The 17,854-nt window shown below is 36.0% G+C and overlaps 1 protein-coding gene and 1 long non-coding RNA gene across 7 annotated transcripts in view; both read left to right on the top strand.

The window, feature by feature from the left end:
• Nucleotides 1-17,854, top strand: part of LOC132533332 (uncharacterized) — a 408,100-nt gene that overhangs the window by 333,555 nt on the left and 56,691 nt on the right. The window lies entirely within an intron of this gene.
• FUT8 (fucosyltransferase 8) overlaps nucleotides 1-17,854 on the top strand; it is a 173,167-nt gene that overhangs the window by 142,237 nt on the left and 13,076 nt on the right. For all 6 annotated transcript variants that reach the window (XR_009545305.1, XM_060174814.1, XM_060174812.1 and 3 more), the window contains 3 exons: nucleotides 1,556-1,802; nucleotides 5,719-5,895; nucleotides 12,994-13,144. Coding sequence is in view for 5 of the 6 variants with exons in the window: in XM_060174814.1 (XP_060030797.1) it covers nucleotides 1,556-1,802; nucleotides 5,719-5,895; nucleotides 12,994-13,144 (575 nt within the window). In the remaining variant the exon portion in view is untranslated. The remainder of the gene's footprint in view (nucleotides 1-1,555; nucleotides 1,803-5,718; nucleotides 5,896-12,993; nucleotides 13,145-17,854) is intronic.

Here is a 17,854-nt window from a genome sequence, read left to right as displayed (position 1 = left end):
TGACTTGCTAGCAATTATGTACTTGTCTTCAGTAATTATATTCCCAGATCATGTAATTTATGTAAAAATATTTTGAAAATATTTAGAAAACTGAATTTGAGTAACTATATGTATATATATTAAGCTTGTCCTAGATTTTGTTTCTCTACAAGAACATTTTTTCTTTAATGGTCCAAATATTAACTGTATATGTCTCTAGTATGAAGTTCTGTATTCAATCCCCAACATTGCATATACCAGAGTAAAGTGATACTTTTTCCCCTTCATTTATTACTGGCTCTCTGTAATGAAGGAATGAATAGATAAATCTTCATATTAAAAGATTAATATTTTTTTATTAAAAGTTTAATTCAGTACATGTTATCTATAAGAAATCTCTCTGGTATCTTTTTATCTTCTTGTTATTACTGTGTGGTCTTTAACATGTAAAGTAGATTCTAGGGGTACTTGTTACAACATTTTGGGTGGTTCTGCTCATTGCATAATAAAAGTTAATAGAACAGCTATAATGCTAATAACATATAGATATTGGATTCTGAAGCTAATCATTACCTGTAAAAACTGAAATCTAATCTCTGTTCTAAATTTAAATTATTATCTAGGTTAAAAAATCATTACAGATTATATTATTGTTGTAATTGAGAATATGCCTATTTTGACCAAGAAAAAAAAGAGGCTTTACAGTTATCTAATTTTTCTTTCAAACATATTTGGCTTATAATTGATCCCTTGGGTTCTTTACAGCCATTATGCTAGGTCATGAAAATAATACAATTTGCTGTAATTATAAGCTGTAAGCTATAAGAACATTTTATTATCTAATTGAAAAACAGATATAAGAACACTTTTCTTTATGTATTTATTAGATAGAGACAGAGAAGTTGAAAAGGAAGGGCAGAGAGAGAGAGGGAAAGAGAGAAGACAGAGACAACTGAAGCCCTACTCCACCACTTGTGAAGCTTTCCCCTGCAGGTGGGGACTACAGGTTTGAACCTGGGTCCTTGCACAGTGTAATGTGTGCACTTTACCAGGTGCCTACTGACTGGCCTCCATAAGAACACTTTTCTAAGGGCAGGCAGTGGCACACCTGGTTGAGCGCATACATTAAAGCGCAAGGGTTCAAGCCCTTGGTCTCACCTGCAGAAAGGAAGTTTCACAAGTGGTGAAACAGTGCTGCAAGTGTCTCTTTTACCTCTTTCTCTTTCATCTCCCCCTTCCCTCTCAATTTCTCTCTCTATCCAAAATAAAAATAAAATAACAATTGTATAATTCATAAGCAACAATTATTTAAAAAATAATAATATATTGTCCTATTGGTTGTTACTACTATCACTGTGGTTATTCTCTTATTAGGTACTGAGTGTTATCTTCTGGGGCATGAGATTTTTGATATGACAACATAATTTAATTGAAAAAACCATTAACCTAAAATAATGAAAATCAGAATATTTCTTTAAAATTTCTAGAAGAACATGAACACCTCAAGTTCTTACTAGATGATAGTTATATGAGGAATGCAATTTGGTAATGTCGGTATGTTTTGATATTCTCTCAGGTGAAGTAAAGGACAAAAATGTTCAGGTGGTTGAGCTCCCCATTGTGGATAGTCTTCACCCTCGTCCTCCCTACTTACCCTTGGCTGTACCAGAAGACCTTGCAGATAGACTTGTGCGAGTCCATGGTGACCCTGCAGTGTGGTGGGTGTCTCAGTTTGTCAAATACTTGATCCGCCCTCAGCCTTGGCTGGAAAAGGAAATAGAAGAGGCTACCAAGAAACTTGGCTTCAAACATCCAGTTATTGGGTAAGAATCTGTTCTGTTCCCTATTAAGTGATATGTGGTTAGCAGAGTTATGTGCCTTTAAAATAATACTGTGATCTTTACTATATATTAATTTTCATAGCCTCACCCAGAAAGAGAAGTTCCAGAGTTCATCTTATGCTACAGGGAGACTATTCTGTCTGTTTTACTTAGAATAGCTGAGTAATCATACTTTGTCACCCTTGTTTATTTTTTTATTAATTCAACAAACACAAGAAGCTTATGTTTCTAAAGTTAATAATATCTCATGAGGAAAGCAGCAAAATTTTATTGGGACTAGTTTGATTATTGATGACTCCTGTCTTATACTAGGGATATATGATTAAACTATCACACTTGTATCTTTTTTTTTTTTTTTTTTTGGTTCCAGGGTTATTCACTGGGGCTCAGTGCCTGCACTACGAATCCACTGCTCCTGTAGCCATTTTTTTCCCAATTTTTCTTTTATAGGACAGAGAGAAATTAAGAGGGGAGGGAAAGATAGCTGCAGACCTGCTTTACCACTTATGAAGCAACCATTCTGCAGGTGGGGAGCTGGGAGCTCAAACCGGGATCCTTGCAGGGTTCCTAGTGCTTCGTACAATGTGTAATTAACCAGGTGCATGACAGCCTGCCCCCTACATGCACATGTACTTGTATCTTTTCTATTGCAACTTTTTTTTTTAGGCTTTACTAATTGCTATTGATAATTTAGCATTTTTGATGTTCTATTTTCTGTCCTGGAATCTGTTTTGTGAACAAACTACCAATAATAATATAATGTTAAAATCTTCTGTTGGCTCACTTAAGAGTTTATAATATTCTTGCATGCTTAGACTTGTGTTTATGTTAAGAGAGATATACCTTATGAAATCTGGGAGGGAAGAGAAATCCAAATAATTACATTCATAGTTTATCTGTGCTCTTATGTTCATACAGAAAACTATGGAAAAAGATGTTTTACTGAGGCCAGATTCCAAATTTTATACCATATGAAATGTTCCTTGGAGGTGGAATATCAGACTATAACATTTCCTTAGTTCTAGCCTATATTACTTAATAGTAATATGATTGTATATATAGCAATGCCTGCCTCAAAAATTATTTAATTAATACTTTACCTCTATCCAAAGGCTATTCTTGTGTTTTTTCCTATTTTTTAAGTGATTATGTTACTCCTATTTTAAGTGTTACAACTTCATTTAAAAAAAATGTATATGATAAAATCAAGAGTATTAAAAAGTGTTTCTTCATATGAAACCTTATACTGAAGTTCAGTGAAATTATTCTTTCTGACTCATTTCATGTCTGGAGCGCGGTGACAATTCCAGTTTCCTGAGAGAGACAGTAGTTAAAAAAGAATATAGGAAGGATATTCCTATATGAACATAATGATAGAATAGGTATTCGTGTAAAATAATAACATTTAGACTTTATAGTTCAATATAGTATAATGATAGAATAGGTATTCGTGTAAAATAAAAACATTTGGACTATATAGTTTAGAATGCAAAGGAAAAAAAGAGCCATAGAAATGCCAGAGTAAGTCCAATGAAACCAACTACATTTCAGATTCAAAATTTAAAAACTGGTTTTATACTGTGAACTAAAGGGACAGTTTATACTGTTTTCTTTTTCTTTTTAAAAATTAATTAATTAACTTGTTGGACAGAGACAGAGAGAAACTGGGGGGGGGGAGTAGAGAGAGACAGAGACACCTGCAGCTCTGCTTCACCACCTGTGAAATTTTCCCCATGCAGGTGGGGGCCAGGGACTTGAACCCAGATCTTTGTGCACACTACTGTGTGCTCTTAACTAAGTGTGCCACTGCCTGCCCCCTGTTTTCCTTTTCTCGTGTAGGAATAATAGTTTAATAATTTGATGGGATGATCTCACTCTCAGGCAGAAGTTGAAAAACAAGATCAGAAGAGAAAACACAAGTAGAACCAGAACTGAAGTTGGTGTATTGAACCAAAGTAAAAGACTCTGGGGTAGGGGTGGAGTGTAGATTATGGGTCAAAAAGGATGACAGAAGACCTAGTGGGGGTTGTATTGTTATGTGGAAAACTGAGAAATGTTATGCATGTACAAACTATTGTATTCACTGTTGAATGTAAAACATTAATCCCCCAATAAAGAATTTTTTTAAAAAAAGTTAAGTCATCAAATAGTAGTAGTGACAAATTTACAGTCTCTTGACTGAGAATTCAAAATGCTGTAGAAACATTACCTGGACTATCTTGGTGGTGCACAGTGTGAATATTTATGTATTAATATATTTCTTTCAGATGCATTAGAATAGATAAAGGATTGTGTATCTATAGTTGTAATAAGAGTTTTTAATATTTAAATTGTTTCTAATGACAGAATCGTTCCTTTAAGCTACAATTTAAGTGGGTTTACCTTACATTTTCTCCTTGGGAATTAAATAGAGTATCTTCCAGAGCTCTTGGGAATGTATGAATTTTCTAACTTACTGAAACAAACAAATAAAACAACCAGTTTTGCTTAATATTGGGCAGGGAGCTAGATCAACCTGTTAAAAGAAAGCCTGAGACACCCCAGAAGCCCGTTTTAGTCCCCAGAATCTTATGCCAAAGCTGAGCAGTGCTCTGATTCTTTTTCCCCTCTTATTTAGTCTTTGTTGCATAATAAATAAATCTTTGAAAATATTATAGTTTGCTTACTATTGCTCATTTCTTTCTTCGTAGTATATATGTATGTATATATGTAGTATATGTGGTTCTGTTATTATTATTTGTATGTTGATATTTTAATCCACTTAGTAACATCTACATAGTTACATGTTATAGGTTACATATGTAACAAATGTACAATAAAGATACATATATTTACATATGGAAAAAATAATTTGAGGAGTGGTGATGTGGAAAGGGCAAGTAATAATAATAGAATAATAGTCTTAACTTACGTAGTCAAACTGTGACAATTATTTTTTTTTTCACTAGATTTACTTTGTAAGCACAAAAATGGAATGAAAATCTGTGGAAATCAGTATAGGCCAATATGAGTTATTGTCCCTAATTTTACAATTTTTAAGTTTTTCTTAAATAGCAACAGATGAGATCAATATCTACTTCTGTCTGATAGAGTGAAAAACAGAGAAATAAAATTCACTATGCATACAAGAAAAGGACTGGAATGACTCCATAAACTTAGAATAATAAAAATCCTTGAAAGAGTTACTTGCCTTGACAGAGCTATGTAAAGAACCCTTGCAGTTCTATGTTTTCCTCAGATAACTTTATATTCTACAAGTTGTCAGTTATAATGACTATCGAAAATAATGTGAAAAAAAATACCAGTATCAAAACATTATAAATAATTTATGTTATGGTCTGTAATACAGCTGTGAATCTTCTTATCATTTTCTGTGAAAAACATAAACTGAATGAATGATATTTTGTTATCTAATATAGAACAGAACTCTGGAATCTCCACATGTTCACACAAGTCACAGAGGAGAATCTTAGCTGACCCTTTGTAAAAAAAAAAAAAATCAAGGTTAACTTTTTTTTTCTATTTTTTTCTTCTTTATATTTTTATATTACAGAATTACATGTCAACAGGGGTTTGAATCCACACCATTCCCACACCAGTGTTCAAATCCTCACTCTCCCCACTGCAATCCACCACAGTTCCCCTAAAGTATGACAATTAGTTCACAAGAAAGTATTCTTCAGAGGTATTATTTTCTAGTCCTCCTTGTATTGTGTTAACATTTGAACATACATACTTGAATTGTTTAATATTTATGTTTTATTTTTCTAATGGTAAAAATGAAAGAAAAAATAATTTTAAATGGCTATAATGTCACCATGAACAGAGGTATAAAACTATGCACCCTAGTGTATCAGAACATTATCAGAAGAATCTGATTTTCTCCCTCTGCCTCCAGAGTCCACGTCAGGCGCACAGACAAAGTGGGAACAGAAGCAGCTTTCCATCCCATTGAAGAATACATGGTACATGTGGAGGAACATTTCCAGCTTCTCTCTCGCAGAATGATAATAGATAAAAAACGAGTGTATTTGGCCACTGATGACCCTTCCTTATTAAAGGAGGCAAAAACAAAGTAAGTTTGATGAAATAGTTATTCTGGAGTGGAATTATCTCTTTTCAATTGAAAGGAATCCTTAAATTCATAGGATAAGCAATGCTTACTATAGTATTATTATTACTTATTGGGTTTTCTTTTAATACAAACAAGTGCATGCTTTTATAACAATACATTTGAAAAAGCATATTTGAAATGCCTGTGAGTTGAAAGCAGTTACCCTCTTAGTACTTACTCACATGACCTTTCTGTATACTTAGAAGAGAAGAGAGCAAGCTTTCTGGTGTCTTTTTCTTATAAGGATACTAGTTAGATTAAATTCCTAAAAACCCAAACTCACCTAGTATAAATTACTTTTTTCTTCCTTAGGGTTTCCTCTATTGAGTGTCTTTCTCTCACATACACTTATAATTAGGAGACCAAAAAAATCAGCCATGTGTAAGTCAAATTATACACTTGTGGGATTTTGTTTGTTTGTTTGTTTTTCTTTTTACCAGAGCACTGCTCAAGTCTGACTGTGTGATGCCAGGTATTGAAACTGAGACCCTGAAACCTCAGACATGAAAACATTTTATATAAGGACTATACTATCTTCCTTACCCTACTATTATAATTCTTATATTAGCATTAGGGATTAAGTAAACATGTAAGCATAAAATATGATAACAATTTCTCCAGATACTTTTTTAGTTTGAACAAACCTGTTAAAAACAAAGTGAAAGGGTTCACTGGCCTCTTTTATTTTAAAATACAACACTGACCTTTTAGCTTGCTTGAAAAATATTAAAATGTTATTTTCTTCTTTTCCTTTTTCTTCAGTGCATCAACAAGCTTATTTGTCCTTGACTAGAAAAATGATTCATGCTTATTAAACAATACAGAGATTGTTAAGTATACAGCAGGAAAAAAAAGTATTAACAAAAATATCATTACTTACTGGCAATAGCTATGTAAATATGAACATATTGCCTTCATTCATTTTAGTAGTTGGTTGTATTCTATATAACTTAAATTCTTGTCAACTTAATATAGCAATAGACTCATTTTCCCAGCTCACTAAAAAAAAGTTATTGTAAACTCCATTATAATGACTACATATCCACTGTATGGATATGATATTGCTTACCTAAATATTTTCTAATATTGTTATGTTATCTTCAACATTTTCCTCTTATAAGCAGTGCTACACTGTGTACCTAAAGTCTTCCACATTGTTTCCTTAAGCTAGATTTCTGGACCTGAAAGTATTTAGATAAAAGAATATAAACATTTTAACAGCTTTGATCCATATCACAGTATGATATTTTATACTGAGCAATCCCTCTAGTGCATTTGGCAGTACTGTCAACTTGGAATATAATGTGAGGATAGCAGAACTTGAATTTCTTTTCTGTAGTCAGCAGTTAGTAACTCCTCTCTCCATGATATTGCTGGCAGCAATTTTCTTCATGTTCTGTTATAAATGTAGTAGTAGCAATTTACCTGTTTATTTTCTTCTTTGCCAAGCCTTTAATTAAATTTTTTTCTGTGTGATTTAGAACGTTTTCTGAGGAATTTAGGTGCTATTTCTTTCCATTATTTTATGTAATTGTTTTCCACTTTAATTGACTTGTTTTGACCTCTCAGGATTGGTTTTGATAACTAAGCAGATCATAAAGCTCTGCTATCGTTTTAGGAATTCACAAGTATGAACGTATCTCTTAACAAGCTGTGTAGTATCTAAGATGTTTCTGCTTCTAGAGAATTAGGACATGAAGAATTAAACTTAAATGTTCACACAAGTCACAGAGGAGAATCTTAGCTGACCCTTTGTAAAAAAAAAAAAAATCAAGGTTAACTTTTTTTTTCTATTTTTTTCTTCTTTATATTTTTATATTACAGAATTACATGTCAACAGGGGTTTGAATCCACACCATTCCCACACCAGTGTTCAAATCCTCACTCTCCCCACTGCAATCCACCACAGTTCCCCTAAAGTTTTAGACATGGGCCAACCATCTTCTGTACAAATATCTTTCCTCGTTTATACATAGTTGCCCCTTCTTTTTCTGATTCAGTCGTCTCTTTCACTCTAAGCCACTCATGACATCATAACTACCTCCATATGTCCCTTTCCTTTTCCTTCTCTCTCTCTGGGTGCTGATGGAGCTGGAGTGCAGAGTCCTCTTGTCTTCATCCTATCGCTTTTCCCCCACTGGGAGTATGGATCAAGGTTGTTTATGGGGAGCAGAAGATAGGAGTTCTGGCTTCTGTAGCTGCTTCTCTGCTGAGCATGAGTGTTGACAGGTTGATCCATACCCCCAGCCTGTTTCTTTTTAAATTTTTTTTATTCCCTTTTGTTGCCCTTGTTGTTTTATTGTTGTAGTTATTATTGTTGTTGTCGTCATTGTTGGATAGGACAGAGAGAAACGGAGAGAGGAGGGGAAGACAGAGAGGGGGAGAGAAAGATAGACACCTGCAGACCTGCTTCACCGCCTATGAAGCGACTCCTCTGCAGGTGGGGAGCCGGGGTTCGAACCGGGATCCTTATGCCGGTCCTTGTGCTTTGCGCCACCTGCGCTTAACCCGCTGCGCTACAGCCCGACTCTCCCCCAGCCTGTTTCTATCTTTCCCTAGTGGATCAGAGCTCTGGAGATGTGAGGGTCCAGAACACACTAGTGAGATCATCTGCCCAGAGAAGTCAGGGTGTAATTACGGTAGTATCTGCAGCCTGGTGTCTGGAAGGTGGCATAGCCTAAGTTGAGACAAGATGGTTAGTGATCAGGAACCAGAAAGTAGGGTCAGAACAGATGAGATTAGGGATTTTAGGGTAGATGAAAGCTAGGAGAACCATTTTAGACATATTCCTGGAGGCATACAACTATAATAGTTTTGTTTGAGTTTGGTAGCTAACCTGAGGTTGGATGAGAATATTGTCTGAGACAATGGTGTCAGACAAAGGGCTAGAAAGTTGGATTAGGGAAGGGAGTGGCTCCCATTCTTATATATTAAATAAAAAATTGTGGCTAAAATCAACTATTTACCTCTGTCTACCTACTCCAGGGCCCATATGTAAATACATATTTATATTTAGTGCCAGAGCCTGTGCAACCTCTAAGTCCCTATTGGTCTGAGCTTATAGCTCGTGGTCAGATCTAGGGAACGTTGCAGGCTGTACTCATTTTAGGACCAGTTTTTTTCAAATGGCAAGATACCCCCAGCCTCCCTTCAGAGACTAGGGTTATCCCTATCAAGGTTAGCTTTTATGTGCTTTTCTGTCTGATGAGCAGTTAATGCTCCACGTCTTGGTTTTACACCTCAGGTTTCTATAGGTAAATGCTGAGTTTATGCAGGAGATTTTTAATGACAGTATCCCTGTTACTATGACAGCCATTCCCGTTATGAAGATATCTCTGTTAGGTAACTCCTTGTTAGAGTTTTTAAATTTCAGAATCATCAACAGTCAAAAAAACAAGAACTATTAATGCTGTCTGTCCAATACTGTAAGATTATGGAGATTGGGAGGAGAGGTGAAGAGGAGGAAAAAAAAAAAAACTCTCCCAGCTCCCAAGTTAAATATATACAGATTTTTTTTTTCAGTCTGCTCCTTATCAAATATGATAGGTAAACCTTTCCTAAGATTAGCTTTATTTAAATGAATAGAAGCCAGAGATAATTGGTTGCCTGGTAAAATGAAGAATCAGCACTAATAAGCACTAGGTGGAAAATTTTTCTGTTACTGAACTACAGTATGCTCTGTGCCACAATAAATCACAGCACAGGACATTAAGGATATAAAGTGAGGACGTAGGGGATAGTGCAGCAGTAGCTCACAGGACTTACATGTGAAAGGTTCCCGGTTTGATCCCACCAATAGTCAGAATTAAGGGGTTGGAACTCTGGTGTAAAACAAAATGCTCAAAACCAAGATACAAACATAAATAAAACATGAGGCACTGGGTGGTGGCACTCCTGGTTGAGAGCACACATTACCATGCGCATTACCATTGTGACCCTGCTCCCCTCCTGTTGGGGGATGCTTTGTGAGCAGTAAAGAAAGTCTGCAGGTGTCTCTCTTTCTCTCCCCTCTGTCTCCCTCTGCCCTCTCAATTTCTCTGTGCTATCAAATAAAATAGAAAAAAACATTTTTTTTAAAAGAAAAAAGGGGGAAATGCCTAACGGGAGCAGTGGATTGATTCATACTGCAGGCTCCAATCCCCAGTGATAACCTTGCTGACAATTAAAAAAAAAAAAAAGGCATAATGTATGCTTCCTTAATCTAGGGAGTATCTGCCTGTGTTAAAGAGTGTAGTTAACTATCTTGAAGGAGTTGTATACTGGGTATCATGAAATAAGGAAAATAATTATTTCCTTCAGTCTAAAGAAAGACTTAGCAAAAGAAAATTTGACATTAATTTCTATGTTCATGTTAGTACTTTGTGGATTACATTAAAAATAATTTTTAAGGTGGAGACAAAGATACTTCTCTGTAAAACTGCTAGTCTCTGCAACCTGATAGCCAAAAAATTACTCGGCTAATGTAGTTATCCTCAGAAAAAAAGTAACAACTGTGTTGTGCAGAACCTTCCTTTGTTAGAAGTATGAAATTCCCCTCCCCTATTATTCACTTGTTTCTCTTTGGTTTCTTCACTCTCGGTATCCTCCATCAAGTGATTTTTAAAGCACTGAAAGATTAGAACTGACTGGTTTGGTCCAGCCACAGAGAAGGGCTTTGAAATTAGGAAAGACATTAATACTAATGTCACTTCTCAGTATCACTTAGAACTCAAATCATGCTGACAATGTTAATCCTTATTTGAGATTGAAACCTGTACTGCTGTGTTTAAACAATTCTTTCGCCTCTTCTACCTTCCAACATTTTTCATATTTCTGCCTGTGCCTGGGTATGCAGTTTCACAGGAATCACATTAATAGTCTTTTTGGTTGTTTTCTTTTTAGAATGAATGTGACATTTCCTTCATCTTCTTGGTTCAGAGCTGAGAAGAACAAAATGTCAAAAAATAATGAGGCCAAATGGATCTGAACACTGAATACCAGTCTGAACCAGTGCTCAGACTTTGCCTTTACAATCATTATTACAGGCAATGAGAGAAAATTCCTTGGGGGCTACGGAATGAAGCAAAATCTGAAGTTGTTAAGGATTAGGGGAAAAAGTCTCAGACATAGCTAACTATAATTGGTTCACAGATTTATTCACATAGCATTATGTGCAGTACCAGATGTTGTTATAAAAAAGAAAATAAGTTATAGTCCCAACTTTAGGAGAATAGTGTATGGAATACTGACATATACATTAAGTCCTGATTTTTAACATAAGGACTGTAATAGAGTCTTAGAAACTGCAATATTAAGCAAAACAATGTATAATAAAATGAGTTTTACCATAGGCCAGTTGGTATAAACAAGAGTTGTTCCTGCACATTTATTTGTCACAAAAACATCTTTAAATTTCTTAATAAAGATCCAAAATCTTCTATTGTTTAGCAGTACTTATATTCTTTCATTTATGTGTTTATTCTACTTCTATATTATAAGTGGCCAGATCCTTTCCTGACAGTTTAGGAGGTGGCACCAACTCCAGACAGTGCACACGCAGACTGGGAGAGTTGAGACATGCAGATAACCTTTTCAGAATGTGGGAGGAAACTGAAGTATCTGAAGAAAACCCATTTTTAGATATGGGGAATCTTGCAGAGTCCATTAGACATTTTCAACATCAGCATTATACTGAAATAATTTTGAATGAAATTATGTTTCTTGAGGACCTGTTGCAAATGGATATCTAATGTTTTAGGATATATATATATGTATATATATATATATATATAGTATATATATAGTACTATATATATATATATATAGTAAATATATATATATGTATATATATATATATATATATATATTTACTCTTTCAGTAGATATTTATTAATCATCTATTCAAGATTCTCTTCTAAGTACTGAGAATAATACAGTGAATAAAGCAAATGAAATATTTCTTTTTATAGAACTTACATTCCTATTAGAGAGGTAGAGATGGGGGAATTGCATGTATTTGACACAATAAGTATATAATAAGTATATATTGTGTCAAATAATAGTAAAACCATGAATGAAAATTAAGCAGGTAAAATGAATGGGAATTATAATACTCTTCACTAATGAAAAAGATATTTGAGTGGAGATCTAAATAAATTAAGAAATAAAGCCAGGTAGATGGCTTGGGGTTATAGTTAACCATCACAGTGAATATTAATTGAGTATATACTACATGTCAAGTGCCCTTAGCATTTTCCCTTGTCTAATGTATTTAATTCTTTTTAAAACTTTTAATGTATTTAATTCTTATGAAAAAGTATATACAGTAACAGTTGTTATCCTCTCTCTATAGCTTCCCAAAGTTTGCAACTTAAACTTTGAAGATTTGCCTCATACATGGAGAAAATTCATTCACACTATATCAGCATATCATTTAACCTCTAATTCAGAGTAAATAATTTGGGTATATACTATTGTTAAAATACCCTGTACAAATATGTTTAACACATTTTGTCTCAGACAAGAGTACAAAAATATTACCCCCCAAAAAAAGTTATCTCATGGACATCTGCAAGAAGTTTGTTTTCATAAATTGATTAGAATTGTTTTACTTTACCATTGTTGATCAAGTGGTACTTCAGTGATAGGGGTTAAAGGAGATAAGCATGCATTATCACAAATTCTAAATTAAGTGAAGTTGGTAATTTTTATTGGAAAGGGAAAGCTCAGTGATAAGATACAAAAATAGCTGAAAAACCTCTTAGAGGTCATTTACCACAAAGAAAATGAGATTTTTCTCTTAAACTCTTAGGAGCTTGAGAAAGGGACATTTTGATGCATGTATATGTATTCTGTATACATGCCACTAGTATTTAATCTACACTCCAGAATGATTTGTGACTCACTAGTAGATTCAAAGATGACTTGTTAGCTAGACTGTTGCATGCCATGATTATAGTTCTCCTTACTGTTTTAAAGAAAAAAAACTCTTAGAGGAGCAAATCTACCCCCTTGCTGATAGAATCTAACTCTTGTTAGATAGTGTGATTTCAGTGACTATAAATTTATTTCTTTTTTCAGGTACCCCAATTATGAATTTATTAGTGATAACTCTATCTCTTGGTCAGCTGGACTACACAATCGGTACACAGAAAATTCACTTCGGGGTGTGATACTGGACATACACTTTCTCTCCCAGGCAGACTTCTTAGTGTGTACTTTTTCATCCCAGGTAAGTGATAGTAGGGCATCTTTTCTTACAAAAGGAATACTTTATTCAAACCCACCATAGGAATGGACAGTTTTGTCTGTAACAGAATTATGTTTTCAAGCACAGGTCAGTAATTGTCTATGAGTATATACACTGATAACACACAAAATAACTGGTAAGACAACAACTTTTCATTGTTTAAATAGGTAAGCTGCTACTCCTTCCTCAGTTTCTTCCTCATAATTTTTTTTTCTTTTAAATCTTTGGGGCTCAGGCTCCTGCAGGACTGCATCACTCCTGGTGGCCATGTTTTTCCTCTCTTCTAGAGAGTAAGAGACAGAGTGAGATAGAGGAGAAACAGCACTGTTCTACCACTTGTGAAGTTCCTCTTCCCCCTACTTCCCCTTTGTGTGCCTCTCTGCTTTTCCTCTCTGTGTTCTGGAGCTCAGACTGGGATCTGTTCACATGGTAATGTGCACTCTATTGGTGTGCCACCTGCCAGCCACCAAATCTTTTCTTAAGGACAGCCATATCCTCATAAACTATATATATGAAAGACCAGAAAATTGCTCAACTCTGTCATATAGTAATCTTGGATGTCAAATCCAGTCCTTCAGGCAAGCAAACCCTGTGCTCTAACATGCTGAGCTATTTTCACAGCCTTGTGGACCTTAGAGAATTCTCCTTCCTCCATGACTTCACCCACATACTTGTGAATAAAGGCACTGTTGGCATGTATCAGACCAAACTTGTGGTCTAGGTGAGCCCACACCTCAGCAGTTAGTGACTGTGCTGTTGCTCAGTGTGCACACAGATTGCTGTGTTTTGGCCAGGTTTACCCCTGGGTTCAGAATTAATGCCAGTTTCAAAGCCAGTGGGGCACCAATCCACAACCTCTATAATATGCTTAGGTCTTGGTAGTGATGGTAGGAACATTGCCATCTATGAGACCCATTTGGCTCAGTGTAACAGGCAGTCCACCATGTATTTACCTTGATAAGGTAAACCATCTGATCATCTCACTCAAAGGATACATTTATAATCTCTGTCACAAGAAGTTGTTTCTGGTAGGCTTTCTCAGTAAAGATGACAGGAACCTATGTGGTCAAAAGGAACTAGATGCAGAGATAGATCTCAACCACTAAGGTTGGCTTGGAATTCTGTCATATTAGCATTCAGGATTCCATTAAATGTGGAAGAAGCAGTGATGGAAAACACCACTTAACCCATCAATTTATTTGGGTTACTGTTGATTGGCTGCTGACTATAGAGGTGTTTCTATAACAGAAGTCATAGATAGCCTTATTGTCTACTGTGAAAGCACATTTCAGAATTCCGTGTGATATGTGTAGTGCGGATGAAGCTTTAGGGCTCAAGTATAGCCATGGACACATGGGGGCTGAGGACATGGAGAACTGTAACCTGGATTTTTTTTAAAGGTTTTATTTATTTATTAATGAGAAAGATAGGAGGAGAGAGAAAGAACCAGACATCACTCTGGCACATGTGCTGCCAGGGATCGAACTCAGGACCTTGTGCTTGAGAGTCCAAAGCTTTATCACTGTGCCACCTCCCGGACCACAGCAACTTGGATTTCTTGCCATCACCAGAGAGGTGAATCCAGAACCAATTCCTCCAGAGAGTGTACTGGTGATCTATGTACTGATCAGCCAGCTTCCAAACTCAGTTCAAGATGAGATCAGTGGTCTCTTTGCCAATAGTGTACTGCCCACAGGCGTAATTATTGGCAACATTTTCACTGTCTTTGATGACCTGCTTGAGGTGGTAGTGCTGACAATAAAGTGCCAGTGAGAACTTCATCTGTGATTGGATTCTAGGTCTACAAACACTTTCCAGCACCCATGTCACTGAAAAAAGTATCAAAAGAGTCATATCGGGCAGGGGTAGATAGCATAATGGTTATGCAAACAGACTCTCATGCCTGAGGTTCCAAAGTACCAGGTTTAATCTTCTGCACCACCATAAGCCAGAGCTGAGCAATGCTCTGATCAAAAAAAAAAAAAGTTTTATCTCAGTAGTCTTGTCATTGTGTATAGCTGTCAGGATGTTCCAAACAGTACAGCTCCCAGAAGGCACTGCTTTGCTATAAATCATCCTGGACAATATGGATACATTCTCACATGGTTGTTGCTTTGCAGATGTGGGACAGGTGACAGAGATAGCAAGAAATTGTTCTGAGATTATGTTTCTTTAACAGTTAATGTAAGAGAACCTGTCAGTGGCACTTTTTTTTAGTTGGAAATACTTTTTAAAAAATTTCTTTATTGTAGAATTAATATTATACATTTGACAGTAAATATAATAATTTGTACATGCATAACATTTCCTAGTTTTCCATATAGCAATATAACTCCCACTATATCCTCTGTCATCCTTTTAGGACCTGTATTCTTCCCATCACCCACCCCAGAGTCTTTTACTTTGGTGCAATATACCAACTCCAGTTCAGGTTCTACTTGTGTTTTCTCTTCTGATCTTGTTTTTCAACTTCTGCCTGAGAGTGAGATCATCCCATATTCATCCTTCAGTTTCTGACTTATTTCACTTAACATGAATTTTTCAAGGTCCATCCAAGATCAGCTGAAAATGGTAAAGTCACCATTTTTTAAAATTTATTTTTTATTTAAGAAAGAATAAATTAACAAAACCACAGGGTAGGAGGGGTGCAACTCCACACAATTCCCACCACCCAATCTCCATATCCCATCTCTTCCTCTGATAGCTTTCCCATTCTCTATCCCTCTGGGAGCATGGACCCAGGGTCATTGTGGGTTGCAGAAGATGGAAGGTCTGGCTTCTGTAATTGCTTCCCCGCTTAACATGGATGTTGACTGGTTGGTCCATACTCCCAGTCTGCCTCTCTCTTTCCCTAGTAGGGTGGGTCTCTGGGGAAGCAAAGCCCCAGGATACATTGATGGGGTCTTCAGCCTGGCCAGCATCCTGATGGCATCTGGAACCTGGTGGCTGAAAAGAGAGTTAACATACAAAGCCAAACAAATTGTTGAAGAATCATGGACCCAAAGCTTGAATAGTGGAGAGGAAGTGTTAGGGGGGTACTCACTGCAAACTCTAGTGTACTTCTGCTTTCAGGTATATATTTTGCACTTGTTTATGGATAAGTGTGAACATATGCTCTCTCTCATAGAACCTGGTGTATATCTAGGTTTTGGGACTTTGTTAGAAAGTGATCCACCTGGGATGGAATTAGAGAATACTATGAAAGGAAAGGTCTCACCCAAGTAATGAAGCTGAAGGGTTGTCATTCCACACCTGAAGTCTCTGGACACAGTCTGAGCTGAAGCATGTTGAGGTGGCAATCGTGTTGATTAGGTTGCGATCGGCAGATGCAATATTATTTGATATGGATTGGGAGAGGCACACGGGAATGTGGTCCCTACCCTAGGGTCCCAGGACTTGGGGAAATATAGGCTCTATAGTGGAGATGTGAGGTTCCTGCTCTCTTAGGGTTCAAAAAGACAATGGATAGTTACTGTTATCATCACATTATTTGGTAATTGGGTTAACTTTGAAAAGTCCTTTTGTTGTGGTTTGCTATATAGTACCCAGTATCTTGTATGTAGCTGTGCCATTGGTTGCTTCTGATCTACTTGGTCTAGGCTTTTGAGAGAGACTGCATATCAAATACACAGCCTATATATTAAAAAGATTCAGTTTGTGTTTTAAAAACTTCGAGACATACAATTAATTTTCCTCCTCTCATATTAATTGACTAGTGATTTATATGACTACACTTTACTAGGAGTGTACATAAACACCATTCCCACCACCAAAAGACTATGTCCCATCCCACCCACCGGCCCAGGAAGCTGCATGTCTACCCCTCACCACAGGGTTTTTACTTTGGTGCCCTAAAGTCACCATTTTTAATAGCTGAATAGTGGGCAATACTTTTTAATTATACACGGATCATGAAGTTCTTGTGAGGCTGTGTGTGTTTGTGTTTCAGTGTTTGTTATCATAACAGGTACAGTTTTCCTAATCTTTTGGAATAACCCCTTTTCTGAGAGCATGTAAAGATACTGGGAAAAACTACTATTTGGATGTACTGAATACTTGGTTGTTTGCAAGCAATAATTGGATGTATCTCCACTAAAATCAAGCTGCTAGAGTTGTTTAAAATACTTTGCTAGTTCAGGACATTTAACAGATACAGTAAGTAGTTAAGCTGACTTAATGCTTTCTGAGTTTGTATGCAGTCGGTATGTAACCAGAATCCATTCCTTTTTTTTTTAATATTTATTTCCTTGCCCTGGTTGTTTTATTGTTGTAGTTATTATTGTTGTTGTCATTGTTGGAGAGGACAGAGAGAGACATGGAGAGAAGGGGAAGACGAGAGGGGAGAAGAAAGATAGATACCTGCAGACCTGCTTCACCGCCTGTGAAGTGACTCCCTTGCAGGTGGGGAGCCAGAGGCTCAAACCAGAATCATTAGGCTGGTCCTTGCGCTTTGCACCTCCTGCTCTTAACCTCATGCGCTACCACCTGACTCCTACCAGAATCCATTTCTACACCAATACTAGGTATTGCTACACCAATACTAAGAAACTTAAACACCCATTTTGTCTCACTTGATTGCTTTATAGAAAAGAAAATAAGAAAGAGTAAGTTTTCTTCTAATTATGTTGTATTTCTATCCTATAAGAAATTATACATTAAGTTTAATAGTACCTTATTATAATCATACTTTAA

The sequence above is a fragment of the Erinaceus europaeus genome, chromosome 16, assembly GCF_950295315.1.
Source record: "Erinaceus europaeus chromosome 16, mEriEur2.1, whole genome shotgun sequence".
Taxonomy (NCBI): domain Eukaryota; kingdom Metazoa; phylum Chordata; class Mammalia; order Eulipotyphla; family Erinaceidae; genus Erinaceus; species Erinaceus europaeus.
Note: the sequence above shows the minus strand (reverse complement) of the source record. Positions and strands in the feature narration are given on the sequence as shown.